The sequence below is a fragment of the Brachyistius frenatus genome, unplaced genomic scaffold (genome assembly GCF_029030835.1).
Source record: "Brachyistius frenatus isolate BFR_SWC_R1_liver_20210118 unplaced genomic scaffold, ASM2903083v1 Contig_15, whole genome shotgun sequence".
NCBI classification, from domain to species: domain Eukaryota; kingdom Metazoa; phylum Chordata; class Actinopteri; family Embiotocidae; genus Brachyistius; species Brachyistius frenatus.
This window is the reverse complement of record NW_027210614.1, coordinates 2412793-2432727: the sequence shown is the minus strand read 5'-3', so window position 1 is coordinate 2432727 and position 19935 is coordinate 2412793. Positions and strand designations below refer to the sequence as shown.

At 40.3% G+C, this 19935-nt stretch overlaps 1 protein-coding gene across 2 annotated transcripts in view; it reads right to left on the bottom strand.

Moving 5' to 3' along the window:
* Positions 1 to 19935, bottom strand: part of furina (furin (paired basic amino acid cleaving enzyme) a) — a 79050-nt gene that overhangs the window by 29167 nt on the left and 29948 nt on the right. For both annotated transcript variants that reach the window (XM_069693586.1, XM_069693587.1), the window contains exons 3-6: positions 9686 to 9784; positions 2957 to 3052; positions 1197 to 1325; positions 799 to 875 (exon numbers count right to left, since the gene is read on the bottom strand). In XM_069693586.1, the coding sequence (XP_069549687.1) occupies positions 799 to 875; positions 1197 to 1325; positions 2957 to 3052; positions 9686 to 9784 (401 nt within the window). The remainder of the gene's footprint in view (positions 1 to 798; positions 876 to 1196; positions 1326 to 2956; positions 3053 to 9685; positions 9785 to 19935) is intronic.

The window sequence follows — 19935 nt, the reverse complement described above, 5'->3', positions numbered from 1 at the left end:
TGACTGTATCCCTCAGGCTTCCATATTGATGGATCCTGCTTCAGGCCACTGTCTCACTTGGGGATGTTTGATTTTCATCCATGCCTGTCTGTAATCTTCTCTGATTCACATTAGGAAAGCCTCTCAGGCCAGTGGCTTTCAGACAGCAGATTACAGTAAATCAGATATTAAATTCAGCGAGAAGGCAGGCAGTGAGAATGGAGGAAGAAAAGCAGGGGCTTTTCTGAGCCAAAAGATTTGCTGTTTCATTAATGCTGATGTACTTAATTCCATCAATTCTCTGTGAGACATCACTGTGGTGGTAAACAACTCCTAATGCCACCTGCAGATGCCACTGCAATAAATCGGTTTTCGTCATACACTACCTTAATCCTAGTGTAGATTTACTCTATTTACAGCCAATAGAAATGTCCTGGTGACTCTTGTGTTTTAAGAGGCCAAATCCAATCAAATAAAACTGTGAGGATGGATTCTTATTGAGAAGTAGCTGCCCACTTTTGGAAAACAGCAGAAAATTGTGATCCCTGGGACAAAACAAATCCAATAGGCTACAGCCTTTAATTGGATTGTGTTCTGATCATTGGTGCCGCTAGACTAAACAGTGGATGGGAAACAGCCATAAGCCTATTTACATGTTGGCTATCAGCAAGGGGGACAAATTAATGACCAAGTGCAATTTTATCTCGACATGTGCCCTGCAGAGCCAGCATTCACAGAAGCATGACTTGGTGGTGTCAGGGGAGGCCAACGGACAAAGAGAAGAGTGGAAATGGAACTGTTATCTGTGCAGGCTTCTACCTGTTGTCATTAAGCTGTGTGTATCGAGGCTGAGGATCTGGGTCGCCATCATTCACATCGTAGCTGGCATCCGGGTCCTTTAAAAGAGACAGATAGGCTGTTAGAGTCAAATGCATAAACCACTCTTCTGAGTTTGGAGAGTCAAATCCATTTGGTTTATAATTAATATTACTTACTATTCAAGTACTTTTTAAAAATGTGTCAAAACCTAAAACCCTCAAAATCTGTCTGCACAGAAATTATTCTTAAAATCCTTCAGGCAATCTGCTTTAGCAGAAGAAAAACACTTTGTAAAATTCGCAATCTGCCCTATTGGTTTTGTTCAGCTGTGGCTGCAGCATCACAGCTTTGCCATAGGACACTTAATGTTAAGCTCATTTAGGGGTTATTATACTCACGTAATTCTGCATCAGGTCAGGATGGTTCTTCTCTATTCCATCATCCAGGATGGACACCACCACACCTTTACCTGTGTAGCCCAACTGCCACGCAGCTTTGGCATTCAAGTCCCGATGGTTGCTGTTGTACTGAAGGTGGAGAAAGAAAACAAATTAAGTGGAATTGAATTATCCGAGAATTATCTGATAAGAATGTGCTTTTCACAAAATCTGGGAAGACTTTTATTTCGATGAAGACTGACCTTTTGACAAAGGCATCAATGAAAAAAGTGCAGCTCACTGAATTTATCAATTTTTCCCATGTATTATTTATACCAAGTAAAGCAAAGCAACGGTGAAGTGGATGAAGGCACACAGTAATCATTCAGTATTGAGTATGGAGACTTGCTCACGATTTATCAATGGAAAAAAAGGAGTTGTCTTAACATTTGGATGAACATCAGAAAATTATGAAGTTTTAGTTGTAACAGCAGATGCTGACCATTAGCATCTGTCCATCAAGGACACCCTTCCAAAAGACCCACCCCCACGCTACTCTGACAGGCCAGGTTTAGTTTTAATGAGGCTCAGACATATTTAGTGTGGGGAGAGCACAACAGCACATTACTGCAACTTGACAACCTTTGCTACATATTTGCACTTCTGAATATATACACAGTATTATTCCAATTAATATTTCTAAAACACACCAAATGTATTTGAACAAAAACACCAAATGTTTTTTGGTCCTGTACCTCAACAAATTGTAGATATTTGGACAGTTTATGACTTGACCACAACAAACGGGTCCACCCTAAAACATATAGGCTGATCACTCAAAAACAACTTGAATGCAAAGAAGAGTATTACCTGCTGGGCAAAAAAAAAAAAATGTGCACTACAAAAGCCACTTTGGGTTCTGGGAAACTGTAATGACCATTTGTATACTTTTCTTATATTTTATAGACTAAAAGACTATTTAATTGATCAAATAATTGCCCCAAAAATTTGGAAAATGATAATTGTTGCAGCCTGAAAAGATATTTGAAGTGCTATTAGATTTTACACTTAACATATCCATATCCTGCATATAACAGGATGTGTACAACAAGTAGGCTTTTACTCCTTTGCTTGTCAAGGTGCCACCAACTACTCCAACACACCGGGGAATAGAATCTTTTAAAGCACAGCCATTTTGAACACTTGGTGATGCAATTCTGTTTTGCGTCACCATGAATCTCCTTCTGCCTGAAGCAACCTCACAGTAATTGAAGGAAGAGTGGAGCTGAAGACAAAACCTCAGGAGTTGTTACTGCTGCTTTTAACAGGCCAATATATCGGTGGCATTCTTCAAGTCAAATGTGAAATATCAATCAACTGAAAACAAGAGCACTTTAAAAATGAATTACCTCTCTGCTTTCTTTTTGTTGCTGAGCCGTTTCTGGACTAAAATAAACCGTCGGTTTAAAAAAGCTTGCCGTTCAGGATTTAAAAAGGTGCTCTGTGTAAGCAAGCATGCTATTGTTAAAGCTCTCAGACTTGTGCTTCTTATTCTGCAAACAAGACACAGACAGCAGCAATCCACACAAGGATGGTGTCTTGGATTCATACAGGCTTGTCTTTTGACTCAGCGGAAACATCACAGCCCACAATTTAATTAGCTGTATTGACTTTGGGGAGAGAAAAAGCTCTGCAGCGCTGAATTATGTCACATGGAAAGACGCAAACACACAAAAGCCTTTTGTTCAATGAAGTTTCTGCTCAGAAGGGTTTCTACTCACCAGGTACCACTGGTCTCTGAACTTGGGATCTATAGGCTCCGTGTAGACATCCCTCTTTTTCCTCCGTTTCGCCACCTGTTGCTCTGCCCAGGTCACCTAAACAAAGAATGAGTGAACGTACAAAGAGTTTAGTATCGCAAACAAAAAAGTGAGGTGATGCTCGGATAAGAAACCTACGCAAGACACAAAGACTACCCCTCACACCACTCAGAAAAAATAGAAATAATTATGCAGGGGCCATGAGTGTCACCATGTCAAATGAATTAATAGAGATCCCAATTCTCAGCGGGATGACAGCAGACAGAGTGAGATTAGAGGCACTGGGGCATCGTGGACTCCTCGCTAATGAGACTCGCTGATGAATTCCAGAGCAGCTCGAGACTAATTAAAATTTCTGCTTGGTGTAAAATGCAATGCCCCAGGATTTACTATGCTCATGGGTAAGCCTTAACATGTATGTGTGCAAACTGACAATATACAAACGGGTACCATTTCAGCAGGGAGCTAACAACACAACAGTAACCCAGTCTGCAGAAGGCTTTCATAATGCGAGAGCTCCTGCAGAAAGTGTTGACAGAAGCAGAATGCATACAGCAAAAATAAGCCCACTTCTTACTCCCTCTGCAGAACTGTGCTCGCTGTAAAACCCCAGGTAGACGAGAACAGGAAAAATATGTCGGGGGAAAAGGAAAACAAGAGAATCGCCTGCTGCAAGGACAGAGCACCTGATGTGAAGGACAACTAAATCACAGCGCACCTCTCTCTGCCTCTACAGATCACTAGAGACACAAAAGCAAAAGTGGAAAGAAGTAATGAAGGTCACATCAACTGCTACATTGAAGCGATGCCAGTTCAACACAGACCAAAAAACAACAACTCCATAATGGAATCATTTCCCTTCAAACAGGTCAGAGGTTTATGTGTGAGTTCAATCAGTCTAAGTGGAGGAGATGTTTATACTGGGACTCGTCCAAATCTTACTGGGAAGATCAGGTCAGCCCTGTGAGGTGCAACTGCGGCAGTTTGCACACAAAACTGCATTTACGGAGTTACACAATTAAGGGCACTGACGCATTAAGTTAAAGGAATCCTGCTGACAAAGACAGATGCCAAATAACTGGAAAATTATGTATTTTATCATCAGAAATACCAACAAAACAAAAAACACGTTTACACCACTGTAAATCTGACGGTCTCTTTAGATCAAGAAAAAACATTAGAACATCTAAACAAACAGAAAACTAGCACTATAAAGTTTTTCTTTGTGCTGGTGTTGTCAGCCGCTGAAAATCGTATCTACCACTTAATGCTAAATAAAAGCTTGTGCCCTGCTCCTGCTGTGTTTAATCCAGGTAAATTATCTTGCAGACAAGAATGAGAACATAAATTAAGGTGGTACATTTCATCTTGCAGTAAAATGTTTTTGGTATGATTATTTGTAAAAAATAAGAATCATACCTCCTCTGCAGGGACGTGGGATTGATAAAAATAAAAAAAAAACTGTGATTCAATATTGCTTCTTGTAGTATCAAATAAAATGATATGAAATATAAAATGGCGTCATATGAACTGCTAAAACTTGGACATTTCTAGCTAAAATGATCTTTACAGTCAGAGTAACAAAGACTCAGTTGTGTACACACAACTTCTGTTCTGAAAATCAGGCAGTCAAATGGAAACAAGCGGTTTTCTCCTGCGTCACCAGGAGGTGTGTGTGATTTCCCCTCTTCCATTTCCTTATCTGTTTTTCACTCAATCATGAAATTTTGGTTTCACACGTACGCAAGTTAGGTTTATTTCAAACGTGTCTCTTAAACTTTGACATTATCACTGCAGGGCATGGTGTAACTTTTAAGCCCTTTGGCACTATTGACACCATACACAAAATATCATGTGCAAAAACACTAATCGCTGATGTTTTTTTCCAAACAATGTGTCCGTTTCTTTTTGACGTTGATGTTAGAGAAATGTTACCTAGTCTATAAAGACATGGACGTCATCACTTTTCTACTTTATCAATTGACCTCCATCACATGACCTCCTACACACCATACATGCATGTACTTTTCATGTCTGGGTTAGGCTCTGGTGTAAAAACACCCGATTCATCCCTTAGAGGTCTTGTTGTCTTGACATGACCATAAAAACTATTCTTAATTGTTAATAGAAACAGTTAGAGCAGCCAGTGTGGCGCCACTGAAAAACTTGATCTACAGTGCAGTTCAGAAATCAAAGATGCCTTTGTTCTGCTAAAGCAAAATCTCTTCACTTGTCCCTCTGCCCATTGAGGTCGAACTACAGGCTCAGGCTTTAACACACTACTGAAACTACTATGACTGTGACTGTTCAATTCTAGCTCTCACCTTTCCAGCAAACATGCAGATTAGCTTCAGTACAGTAGCTACCGTTTCTGCTCCGTTCAGCTGCATCTCAAGTGACACCAATGATTTCCTGCTAATTTGTGCAACGAGTCATCTTAATGTCACACACACTTCTTGGAAATGTCCATCAAAACCCCGCAAAGACATGATTTTCCACTAATTACTGTATTAGACATGACTGCTTTAGTCCTAGTTGTAAAGAAAGGATGGCACAGATTAGTGGCGTAGGTGTGTTCATAAACTATTCACACAACGAGGATGTTAAGTTACAGAAATATTTCTTCCTGATGGCACCTAACATTATTTACCATTCATTTTTAATCCAGTATGCCAGCACTGTTCTGTAAAATGGCTCCGTCCCAAACAAGAAACAAAGTCAGTCATATCTTTCAGAGTCAAATGTACAGTATAATACATATCAAACTACTTTTGGCTAGAGTGTACCAAAAACCATTTCCACTTTCTATTCTGCATTTTTCATGTGATGAGTCCTTTGAAATTCTTGAAAGTCTGTGACAGAACATAAGGTATCCCAGAAGTTGACAAATAGCTTTTTCATTATAAATGGGCTTTGAAAATGAAAAACTGTGTCTATCTCTTACACCCAGACCGATCCAATGCACAGCGAATGTTCGCAAACAGACTCCTGTGCCTCATGTTTAGAGTGGAGAGAGTCATATCTGCCCAACAAACACAATCCCACCCTACCCACTTTGTCCACACACTGCTTTGTCCTTCTTCATTATACAAACATTGCATCCTCCTTCTGGGGCCAAAGGGAAGCCTCGATTAAAGCATCATTACTACAAAGGAATATTCAACCAGTTAGAGCTCAGATCATTGACCATGTCATTCATATTTCTGCTGGAGCTTGTTTTAATGTTACAGCTTCTACTTATATTCCCATAGATGTGAAACTAGAACTAAAGTCGCAATAAAATAAATGACAATAAAATTCAGTGTTTTAGGAGTCGTCCACGGCTACGCTGTGTCTGCCTGTCCCTACTGTACACTTCACCTAACCAGACAAAAATGCTGAAGCAAAGTAAACTGCCTACAACAACAAACAAAAAAACCTCCACAGAATAAAATAGAAAACAGTAGAAGGCATGGAGGTAGCAGATAGACCCAAGCTTTACATCTTCAATAGACCCTATTAACAGGCCTCTGTCATCAGTCTATGAGAGCTGGCAGAGATCCAGGTCCTTTTGTAAGTAATGAGACACTCTTCAAAGAGAGTTTGCAAAGCCTTTTGTTCAGGCTTCATCTCTACCAGTTTAAAAGCTGCAGACAGTCTCTGTGATAAATTCCTCCGATTTGAAATTTGTGTAATATTTTCAGCTAATGCAAAAGTGATTATTACAAAATAATCTGCTGGTTTAATGCTTTGATCAGACTGCTAATTGCACACAGTTACAGAAACGTATTGATGGTAATATGGGAGGGAACCGAGGGGGATTTGTAAAACTTGCAAGTTACTGCAGAACTTGCAAAGCTCTCTTGATTAAATAACATAAATGAGTTTATAAAAAAAAAAAAAGGTAAATTATTGAAAAGCTGACCTGACTCCTCTTTAATAGAGAAGAAGAGGACCTGAAACTGTAACTCTCCACTTTCTCTGAGGTGCTGTGGGAAAAAAGGAATTCAACAACAGGAAATAGAGCTGCAGTGTTTAAGGAAATCCCAAAGAGGGAGGTGGACCAGTTCTAACATGCGAACAAGCAAAGCCACCAGAAATTGTTGTTATTCCCAGCATGCACCTGTCTGACAGAATGACCGGCGATACCTCCAAGCAGGTTTAATCAACTTTTTCAAGACAGCAGATTAGTTTTTATGGATTATTCTGCAGATGCACTTGTACAGATTCACATTGAGATGTATCTATATTATTGTAATTGTCCTTGAATTTCTATTGGTAATGAAATGACTGGATACAATATAAATGCAAAAATGCTAATATAATCTCCAGAGGTTGTGTTACACAGAAGATGCATAAGAAAGCAGTGAAATGAGGAATAGCATAAAACATGTTTTCACATTACTAATAGGCTAAATCATTAGGAGAAGAAAATTTAACAAGAATGTGGAGACAAAGAACCCAAAGACGACTCGGCTTCAGAGTCAAGGAAGCTGAGCCGGGCTGCAGAATCAGTATTGGAGTCAGCTGATTAATATGAACAATATAAAGCCACAGTCATTTCAGGTGTGTTTTCACTGCCCCCCCACTGTGCAACGGGCTCGGCCAACTGTCAAAAACACCCTGCTGAACTTGTTTAAATATACTCCTACTGGTGCAGCATTGTCAGCTAGTGACCCATAGTGGAGCACAAATAAATAGCAGCCAACAGTTCCAGTTAATAATTGAGTTAACATTGACAGCGACTGTCAGGGAGACATGAAAGAAGCGCTGCTCTGTTTTTGTTTTTTTTGTTTTTTACAAAGTGACCGTTTTGTCCTTGTTTCAGCGTAATTTCTCAGTTACAAAGCTGCTCTGAAATACTGATGTTAACTGAAAGTTACTATTAAACTTTCAATTTTTCTGAGGGTAAATTGAGGCTGTCGCAATTCAGTCCAAACTCGCTTGTCATAACAATAAACCAGCACACCCCAGTCACCAGAAATTACACAACAATTAGAGCCATTACGTAGAGACTGCTGGGAAACACTGATTAGATTGTCAATCAGAGAGCAGGAAATCCTGTTTTTATAGTTCTCCACAGCTGTAATGATTGGTCAATTAATGGATCAATGGGAAATCTCAAAAGGGAAAGCGGGTCGCCCACAATTTACAGGGTTGGTGGTTTAATTCTGGCAAATCACCCCCGATGGTCCGGCGAGCACTTTGCATGGTAGCGCGCTGCCATCAGTGTGCACGAGTGCGTGAACGAGAATGTAAAATGCTTTGCACAAAAAAGCTAATTTTTTGTTCGTGTATCCAAACATTACATTTGTTCAAGCTTCTAAAATATGGACATTTGCTGCTTTTCTTGTCTTATTAAATATTTGGGTGATTTGAGGCTTTTTGTTGGACTCTGGGTTCTAGGAAATTGTGATTGGCCTTTATAAACTGGCCTCTGAATGCTTTAGCCTGTATTACAAAGGCTTTTGTTGTTGTTGTTGTTCTTTTTACAAAAAACCTCACGTGACATTTTTATATTGTTGGCCATAGCAGTAGCAGCCCTCTAAACACTAATGAATAACTGACTGAGTGAGTGAAGTTGCACCATTGATCACCATGCCATGACTTCTTGTATCCATTTCAATTTAAATACCCTTGTTTCAAATAAAATGCCATCTGGTGTCTTATACAAACTGCAACCATACACTAGGTTTTAGCAATTTCAGAAGTTCAGTAGACTCACAAAGTAATATTAAAATGAGTCCATTTGTTGTTAACTTTTTTCATAGCTTTACTAAATAAATAAATAAAAACGATATATTTTGATATAGCTTCATAAAAAATACTCATACACGCTCTGTATCAGCTGCACACTCCTTTGCATTCCCACAGCTTTAAATGTTAATTTCAGACTCTTCCATGTGTCCTTCCCATAGAGGAGGAGGACACAAGACTCATTTTAACACAAACCTCAAACACTTGCAAAACTGCCAGAAATAGAGAAATGTGAATTTAATCAAATCAGTTCATGAGAAAGAATTAGGTCCAAAGAAGATTGCAAGTATGTGAGGAGCATCCACAAAGAAGGACCAGTTCATCCTCGAGCCCTCTGGTAAATGAGGAAACAGCAACTCTCCATGTTGTGGCTCGTCTGAGACAGCCATTAAAAAAAGAAGGTAACAAACGAGGGCTAATGGTTTGGCTCTTTGCCCTGTGGGACTGTGCTTATGTATCCTGCTTTGTTTCCATTTAAATTTTCTTCCCGTGCTGCTCGGTTTGTGAATAATTAACCTCAAATCACCAAACTTATTATAGAGTCAATTCGACACAACTGATTTGTATACATTTCAAATGGTCTGAGATCAAATTTCATATCTAAATGGTAAGGGGTAAATGGCTTTAACATTGCACATATTGTGATGTTAATACTGACACATCACATCAAGATAATATGAGCAGATATTTAGGTTTAATCTACATTCATAGTGGAACATTTTTTTTTTTTTTTTTTTTTTAACAATAAAAGGTCAAAAGTTATTTCTGGAGAAAACCTTTTCTCCCCACACCCAGACATGTGCAGCGACACTAATGGTGACATCAAAGCTACCTTTGAGGAATTACACTACAACTACAGCCGCAGTCCACACACGTACAAACTTCCTCCCAACGGCACACCGAAATATCAGTTAACCTCATCCATGCATGCAGTCCCTAAAATAAACGTCTTACCTTGGGATCTCTGAGTAGACGCACTTGTGTCCCCCTGTGATCCGACAGCGATCTCTTCACCACCGTGCGATGACGGAAGTGATAATAATCACCAAATACCTAGGAAGACAGAGAGATATGATCAGTTATCGCACAAGGTCATTTAAATCTCGCTCCCTATAATCTGATAACAGCACGACATATAATAGCCTCAACAAAGTATGAAATCACTTCGGTCACACCAGTTGTCTTTCTCTACTACGAAACCACAATTCCTGTCAAAATTACAGGATGACTGCGGCAGTGCAGACTGTGACAGGTGACACACAGCTGCATTAACAAGGGATGCATATTTCAATTAATCTAAAAAAATCAATTTAAATTAAAAAAAAAATAATAATAACACGGCCATGACCCGACAGGAACACGTACATGGATGTCTGACCTTCACACTAGTCATCAAAACAGTTAATAAATGAATGCATACATATATGGAGCGAATCTATTATTTATACGCCTGATCGAACATCGAAGATATTTAGAAGCATTTATTGGTTTTCCTTAAGTCACTACTATTCAGGTTTAACTCCGTCCACCCTGGAGGTCCCTGTAGTGTGACTTTATCCGTTATAAAGATGCAACCGGGACCATTACATTACCAGTACACACGATGGTACATTAAATGAAGAGGCTGCCTAGAAACTCGATGACTGAAATGAACGTGGCATTTGTTGTGCTTCATTTCTGATGCATCCAATTTGGTAGAGTTGCAGTTGACAGTTTTCAGAGCAGGTTTAACAACATCAGTGTTTACTGACTAATTCTAAAGTTGTTATTTGCTCGCCAATTTACAGCTTAGTTTGCGCAGGAGAAAAATGTTGGCTTTTGCTGCAGTTTTTAAAATTGCTCTATGGCCTGCTGACAAGGAGGTTCATTTTATTTCAAAATTCATTGTGTGTGTCTCTTCTCCACAGAGCCCATGGTTATTCATTTTGACCTTACAGTGTATTAGCTGATTAAATTGATGATTTTTTTTTTAAGAAGTAGTCTGGGGGTTGAAGGGTTAACATCTCTCTCCCATCCATGCAACTGTGAAATATTTTTCATAGCATTTTGCGGTGCCTTGGAAGGCCGACAGGCTGCCAATAACCAGTGGGATGTGCTCACACATCCGTTCATTTAGATAAACCTATTTATTTCCAACAAACCCACCCTGCTCATGGTGCCTCCATCTCGACTTGCATATTACCCTGTATAGGAAATCCTATTCATGACCCATAATCCTCTGTGCTCAGTCAGTTAACAGTATAATTGAGGTCATTAATATTGAGTAGTGACACACTTGTGTTATGTTGTCTGAGCCAACGACATCACAGCAGAGCAGTTTCAGAGATAAGACAACTTGATGGTGTGAATCAACTGTGCAACGGTTCTAAAAAAATATTCAATTATTGACGGAGAATTTAATTTTAGAATCCACTGATAATATAAATTAATACAAATTATTTATCAATTAAAAGATCAAAAGGTCATAGTCGTAGCCTGTCAAATGTAAAAGTCAGTTTGCTTCTGCACTAGTTCTGTCCTGCCCTTTGGAGTGTTTGATTAATTATTCAACTGAAAAACACACACACACAGACAGACACAGACAGAGACACAGACAAACACAGGCAAGGACAGACACAGACAGAGACACATGGACAGACACCAATTAGATCTAACATAATTCCAAAGGAATACCTTTGTTATTTAGTGCTAAACCAGTGACATTTCTACAGATGCTGTTAAAATCTCCATCTGCTCTAAATTTGTATTTAATGATTTCACTAAAGAGAAAATGGGGAAATGTGGTTACATTGAGTCATAAACAAAATTATCACAGCACAGAGATTTAAGATGTGCAGAGGTAAACCTAATCATAAGCAAAATTGGTGTAGAAATGGAGAAAAATGGTAGAAGTTTTTGTCATCAGACTGGGATGTTTTGTGTCCCTGTACCAGCTGAGGTAGCGCTATGCTATTGCAGCATGTACTGCAACATTCCTTCACACTAAAAAGAGGCACAGCTCTGTCCCTCAACCTCTTCTGCTCCCATTTAATCTCAGTAAACAGGCCGATTCCAGCCAGGCTGACACTAAAGGCCCCTGCACACAAAGCCGGTGGACAATAGGGACGCAATAACCCAGAGGGAGGAAACACTTTATAGTGATATTCAGCTCAGAGGTGGGACTCCTAAAACCCCAAGTCTGTGTGTGTGTGTGTGTGTGTGTGTGTGTGTGTGTGTGTGTGTGTGTGTGTGTGTGTGTGTGTGTGTGTGTGTGTGTGTGCGTGCGTGCGTGCGTGCGTGCGTGCGTGCGTGCGTGCGTGCGTGCGTGCGTGCGTGCGTGAGAAAGAGAAAGAGAAAGACTGTTAAAGAACAAGACCAAAGAAAAAAATGCTGGATAAAAAAACACTGACATCCAAAGGCATTAGCTGAGCCTACTGTCCCTTTTCTGAATGAGAGAAGAATAAAGCAGGTAGCGGGTCTATTGTGTTTGCCCAGATAAGAGCCTGGGAGGCTGGACACTGATCAAAGACATGGGTGGAGAGCAGCAGGGTCCATTAAACAACTTTAAATAACACCAGTGAAAAGACATACTTAAAAACAGTGCTTTGATTGTCAATTAATCCATTGATCCCTTGTTTTCAAAGATAACCTATCATACCACTTTGGTGATATTTGACACACTGATATTATCCCACAGACAACATGTGCATATCTCAAGGACAGTGACAAAGCAGTTTAATATCCTTTTTAATTTATATATGTGCTTCTGGTGTGAGAAATATTTGCTCTGTACATTACAAATGATGATGAACAACAATGAACAATTTTCAAAGCTTTTTCTGTTCATACAGTACATGATTATTTTCCATTAGATTTTAGAATAGATGACAAAAAAAAAAGTATTGTACACTTGTAATAAATCATGTCATATCATGGCAGCCACCCTACAAGTACAAGTCCAGACAGAAACAGCAAATTTAGGAGAGATTCATAAGACGAAAACTCCGTGCAGGTATGGATCAATGCACACATGTACATAGACTAGGACAAAGGTCAACTCCCCATAAAAACAGCTCAGCTGCTACAAACATATGCACACACACACATACTCACCTCACTCAACAAACTAAGGCCCATTCTGGTCCCACTAAATGTCTACCCTGCAGCTTAATCATCATCTGGCAATCAGCAACAACACTTAAGAGCTTATGTTTTCGACAATTTAATCTCCAGACCACATTGTTTGTGGGGGTTCAACCACTTTCCACTGAGGGAAAAAAAGGCCATTTACGATAAAGACATTTAGATGGAAAAATGATGTGGAAACAGAGCGATCAGGTCCTGTGACCATTACGGATGCGATAAGCTGGGCACTGTGAGAGCACAACAAGCTTAACCGGTGCTCTCCGAGTGGCCTCTGACAAGTGAGGCATTAATCCATCAACCTCATTAAAATGCATGGTAACAGACAGTGAAAAATTACTGTCTGCTGGTTTGTTTGCATGTTTACTCCCTCCCTGCCTGCCAAATTTACCTTGTGGGAAAAGTACTTATCAAAAAGGTCTGGTGTCTCGTCTCCAGCGACTGTTGACACAATTATGTTTTACAAAGAGCCAAACAATGTCTGGAGACAAATTGGGAAATAAGGTTTGGGGCTGCAATAAAATGATAGGAAGCTGTTTTCCATATGGAGCCGTAAACATCAAGAAAGCCTGTGGATTTTGGAAATTCAACTCTGGGAGTCCATCGTTGCAGTTTGACTACAGAGACATTACATCAGTTTTGATTGCATCTGATTTAAGGGCATCACTATGTAGCGCATTACCATATTTTGCTTGTGCATCTGTGTTGGGATGAATTGAAAAAAAAAAAAAGAGACTTACACAGGCACAAGTGATAAAACCTCCTAAAAATAGTTCAGCATATCTTTTTTTATAATGAGGCTGGAGTCTAATTACCCACTGCAGTGAATGGGTGGGACAGAGGCACAGTGGCAGCTGGACGTAACCAGCAGTTTCTTTTAAAACATGGCAAAGCAGCCCAAGCCCCCCCCCTCCTCACCTCCCCACCCCACACACACACACACACCTGGAAATGGGTCTGCACAGCTGGTCTGCCTTTCTGCCAAACTGCACTTAGTCATTACATGCCCTCTCCTCATTGTTTCCCCCATTCATTATGTGTCCTACAGCACTCATTCTGCTCACCATTGCTCATTAGCTCATTGGCATACATGTTATGCATGTACATGATAAGAACAAAAGCTAAATCTTCAAATTTGCAACCTGTAAGTAACCAGCAGGACTTTCAGTCTTCTGCTGCAGAGATATCCGTCCACATGTAGGTGAAGTGGTGGCCATCAGCACAAAAACACTTTTCACACAAGCCGGAACAAACTATAAAGTTTATGAAGCCTTATAAGGCCAACTTGAGCTACCTTATTTATCAACATGCTGTCCATCCTCAACAAGCTACCACCCCTCTTTCAGCCCTTGTGTTTATATAGTAAATACAGATTATCATTCTTGGAACAGTCTGCCTTTTACCTCGATTGTTCTGAAGAAGTTAGATTAGTTCATTCAATGGCGTTGACAAAAAACTAAAATAGGTGAAATATTCAACATTTGAGTAGGAAGGACAGGCAGGAACAACCAATAACTTCAATGTCTGCCAGGGTTGGTAAGACATCGTGTTCAGAGTTTATTCAGAAAGCCTCTGGTCAAGCCTCATTAACATTCATTTTTAGTGGCTGACTGTGGGTTACAATGCAGAAGAGCCGTGGGGTTTATTAATCTTCTGGTTCTGAATGTGCATGTTTTCGCGAAAACAAACACACCTCCAAAGTTTTTCCGTTAAAAAAATGAATGAAATGTTATCAAATCAAACGGTACTGAAAATCTCTATACTAATCTCTGTACTATAAGGTACTTTAGATGTTTAGATACTCATCCATCACATAACACCATCAAGGAGGCATCTGATCATCCCAAATTCATCCGGCAGAATGACAATGGCCGTACAGCCTGACTCATAAAGAACCGTCTTCACCGACAAGAAGAACAAAGAGTTTTGCAACAGATGGTGTGGCTCCCACAGAGCCCTGATGTCAACATCATGAAGTTAGAAGAAACTGAGACGGCCTAAAACCACACAAGAACTGAGGCAACTTCTTCAAGATGCTCAGAACCAACTTCCTGCCAAGCACATCTAAGGCATGAGTACTTGGGAGAATTGGTGTTGTAAAGGCAAAAGGTGGTCACACAAAACATTGATTTGATTTAGTCTTTTCAGTTTACTGCACATCACATGAATATTGTTTTGTAGAAAAAAAAAACAGTGGAAAATGAGGCAGAAGACAGATGTTAACTATTAAAGATGCTTTACAAGCTTAAGTCATATGAGGGTCATGTTGCGGTTATTAAGGTCCTGTAGTGGAAAAGAGACTGTGTGTGTGTGTGTGTGTGTGTGTGTGTGTGTGTGTGTGTGTGTGTGTGTGTGTGTGTGTGTGTGTGTGTGTGTGTGTGTGTGTGTGTGTGTGTGTGTGTGTGTGTGTGTGTGTGTGTGTGTGTGTGTGTGAGGTGAGGTGAGGTGAGGTGAGGTGAGGTGAGGTGAGGTGAGGTGAGGTGAGGTATACACGTATTTGCACTCCTTCTACACTACCAGTCATATTGAATAAAACGTAGGCATTTTGTTTATTCTAAGTGAGGGTCCTTGCAAAATTTCAGGAACACTGGCTGGAAACACTAGCACAGCTTTACTGCCGACAGACATCACACCGTGAGGTGATGCAATACTGGAAAACCTCGTGAAATTTGGATTACTTATTAACTCGTGCATATTCCGGTAAAATCAATGTTGTACCAAAATACTAAATATGCTGATGAAATCAAATAAGATACTGATCATTGCCGCTGATATTTATGGCAAGCCTCTGAGATCACGGTAATAATAATGAAAGCATGCAAGAGGTAAATGGTGTTTGCTTACCAATTAGTATTAAAAGCAAAACGGTGTTAGCGTATTTGGAAGCTTCCTTCCTGGGTGTCTACTTTCGGAAATGAGGAACACAGCAAGTCATCCACTGCAGCACACCTGAACTCAATGGATAAATCAAGCATGTAAAAAGTTTACAGTGTCACGGCAAACCGCTGCAGGGCCGTTAGCTTACGGGTCGATGAGAGCTACTCTGAGATGACTAACTCTTCGATGTGTCTCAACGGTGCTGTGGGGATAAAGTCGGAGAAGCACAAGCAACACTCGTATGCACATGCATAGGCGTAACACTGAAGCCAAGCTGAGCAGAATTAAAACAGACCATCATCATCATCACTTATAGAAAAGTCAATACGCGTCCAAAGTACTCTCAATGGAGCTATGTCATGGATACGTCCTGCTTCCTATTTAGCCCCCAGTTTGAATCACTCAGGGGGTTCTCGAATGTTTTCTCTCCATGCTTGACCAAAGAATAAAATATACTGACAATGTAAAAAGAAAGAATAGGCTGAACCCGCTGGCCTCCGACTGAATACTCTCACTCACCCACCAGGCCAGAACAGACTCACTGTGCGGGTCATGAACTTCAGCCTCAGGATGTAGTCAAATGTCTTTCTCAAAGAATTAGTTGGTCTTGAGCAGAGCTACAGAAGGTGCCGCACTGAAAGGTCTTCTGACCTCAGTCGGAAAACTGTTTTAGAAAATATTCTGTCAGAGCGGAATCGTGCCCCCTTACACAAGAGGTGCACGGTGGGAATTCTTAGACATTTCAAAATAAAATCTATTTACTCCTGCAGTGTCTCCTAGATATAAAAGTTTTTACCTGAAAGTTTGAGTCGGATGTTCTTCTTGGGCTACATTTGCAAAAGAGTGAATAATTTTCAGCCACTTTGTGTGTTTAACTCACATGGGCTTGAATTGATTCTATGAACAGCGGCCTTAAATCAATTGAAAATATCACTTGTATGTCTTCATAGATGTGGAAAGACAGCTGAGTCAGTATAATGGACACCATACCCCCTGAAGGGAGGAAGAAGAAGAAAGAAAAAAAAAAAAAAAAATCAATTCCTTGGCTATCACATGCTAATTAAGGCAGATCTATTAAGACGGGTGACTTTGTAAGAGGGTATATAGGCGTTAACTGTCATGGATGAGGCTTTTAAAAGGTTAATCTGCTGGCACTTTATCCAGTTGAGTCGACAATACATCAGTGTTTGTACCACAGAATACCTTTCTGAAGAACCTGATTGTTTGGTTGCAGTGGTGGTACTGTAGTATTGTTCATTACTCTCAGGGTAACATGTTATTGTCATCAATACTTAAAATCCTGTCTAGTTTATTTTGCTGTAATCACCTCCCAGGCCACTGCGCACTTTGACAATCTTGGCACTAATCCAATGCAATGCCCTTCAGCTGCAAATTCTTCAGGCATAACCTGTTCAGAAAGCGGGGGGTGTGGGGTGGGTTCTCCTGATGTCTAGAACAATCTCCTTCGTTTCCGGCTGGTTGAGGGAGAGATCGTTATTCCTGCACCACGTGGACAGTCGCTCCACCTCATTCCTGTAGTTTGCCTCATCGTTGTTGCGGATGAGACCCACCACAGTCGTGTCATCAGCAAACTTCCACAATGTGATCGGTGCTGTAGAGTCACGAGTTAGCCGGGTGAAGAGCGGGGGGGGGGGAGGGGGGAGCTCAGGCCCGGCCGGTCCAGTTTCCATATTAAATGCTGAGGGATGATGGTGTTGAACGCTGAACTAAAGTCTATGAACGACTGACCCGTGTAGGAGTCACTAGTGTCCAGGTGGGTGAGAGGCTGAGTGGAGGGCAGAGGAGACTGCGTCCTCGCTGGACCGGTTGGCACCGATATGCACATTGATATGTGTCCAGAGAGAGAGAGAGGAGTGAGAGACAGAGAGCGAGAGAGAGGGAGGGGAGATTTTATTTGCTGCATGAGTAGCCTTTCAAAGCACTTCATGATGGTGGAGGTCAGTGCAACAGGGATGACTTCTTGGGAAACAGGTATGGTGGTGCTGGTGGCTTTGAAGCACGCGGGGACAAATGCCTCAGAGAGGTGTTGATGGTCTTGATGTCCTGCCACAGGCTCCGTGTCTCTCTGCTGTCTCTGAAGTGGCAGCTCATCTTTTTTGCGCATTGATGTTTGGCTTTCCTGATTCCATGAGACAGGTCAGCCCTTGCTGTCCTCAGACCGGCTGCATCCCCGGAATCTAACTCGTGGTCTTCAAGAGCTCGATGTACTGAACCCATCAACTGCTACATACAAGGGGGAAATTCATCCTCAAACTGCACAAAGGACTCATTTACGAATGTAAAAAAATATAAAAGCACAAATCTTGGATGCCTGGTGTAATAATTATGCTAACTCTGTGTGACTGTTTGAACTCGTCTTTCTTTTAATTCGACTGAAATTCAATTGAAAAAGGTATAGGTGAATAAAAAAATAAATGTATACGGGATATGTGCATGTAGTGACAATAAAAAGGAATAGTCTACACATCACAAAAGTCTCATACAATACAAAAACTGCAGATTTATACCTTTTTGCAACTTCATTCATTGCATGAAGTATGTTTACAATGTAAAGAGTTATATTGTTTACAATATATATATAAATAAACGTTGATTTCCAAAATAATTACAAATGTGCTCTCTCTTTACAGACAGTTAAGATTTGTTTTGGTGCAAATTTATTGAGCTTTCTTTTTAATTTAGTTCAAAAAAGAGAAATAAAATTTCTATCATATGGCTGTTCACAGACAGTCCAATATTAGATTGTGTAAAATCAAGAGGAACGAGTGCAACAGTCTCCTATGTGATTAGTGTAACTTCCAACTTGATCAATTTCTAATCACATTTGTGCGATCTGTCTGGCAGCCGGAAACAAACAACTTTTCATGATCAGTCTGCTGGAAATCAAAAGGTCGCCCCATTAGAGTCATATTAACAGTTGAGAGATAATTTCTCCAAGCACGTCGTGGACTCTCATGCAGATGCCTTGATGAGCTCATCCTCATTAGTGGAGTGCATCCATCGCTAGTTACCCAGAGTGTCTCTGTGTGTGTGCGTGTGCGTGTGCATGTGCATGTGCGTGTGGAGAGAGAGGGGTGAGGAGGGGAGTGGGGGGGGAGGCTGCATGGGGGGTCTGGACCACAGAGACAGCTAAACTGAGATGGAGGAAATTGGAGAGGGACAGAGAGGAAGCAGGTTTTTCTCATGAGGGAGGCATCACTGGGAGAGCTGAATGTATGATTGCTTCTGACACCGTGAGGGAATACTGAATCTAATCTGAGCTTTGGGTCTGTATTCAACAGTAAAACTGACCAGCATATAGTTTGTTGGTTTTGTTTTTAAATTTGTCTTCATACCGTTATGGATTATTGCCCAAATGTGTTCTCATGCAGTGTACTAATTTAATTTAATGTTCCACATCTTACAATATTCTGCTTTAAAAAAAATAAAATAAAAAAAAAAGTCATTCTGCACTTTTAACAAACTGGTGCTTTAAGAGTATCAAGTTAACACAGTCAATATTCTGCTGAGGTCAAACCACTATCTGTCCACATGGTGCAATAACAACCCTGTTGAAGAAAGCACTTTGACATATTGGGAAACACTCACTTTCTTGCCAGGAGTTTGATGAGAGCATCGCTATAACATGAAAAACAACATGTTATCTTTGAGTCACTGTTTTACTATTGACGCAGGCTACTCTGTTGTTCTTTTACGCGTGCAAGTAAACTGACATTACCAATTTAGGAAAATCCAAACAGCACAGTTGTTGAATACAGGCTATTTCTAATTTATACTATATGAGACCTTTAACTAGCGCATGATGATAATGCTTAAATAGAAAAAAAAGAAACCTGTAGAAAGCTCAAAACAGCCCACATACCATTTCAAAGGATTTATTTTTTTTTTTTTATTTTTTTTTCCTCGCTCAATGTTAAACAAAGTAAAATGGGACAGTGGAACAATGGAAGATTTACCATGAATTCATTGGCATTTCAACAGAGGTAGTTTGCTTCACAGCCCCAAGGGCCTCTGTTAGGAGTGCTGAAATAAACGCCATTATATAAGTAGACATGAAAGCACGCTGCATAAAATCCTGGGTTGGAAAGAATTAATGTGAACTGATGAATAAGCATGAGCACTGATATTAATACAGCGGTGAGTCACAAAATACAAACAGAGCCACAGATTACAGCGCTGAATAA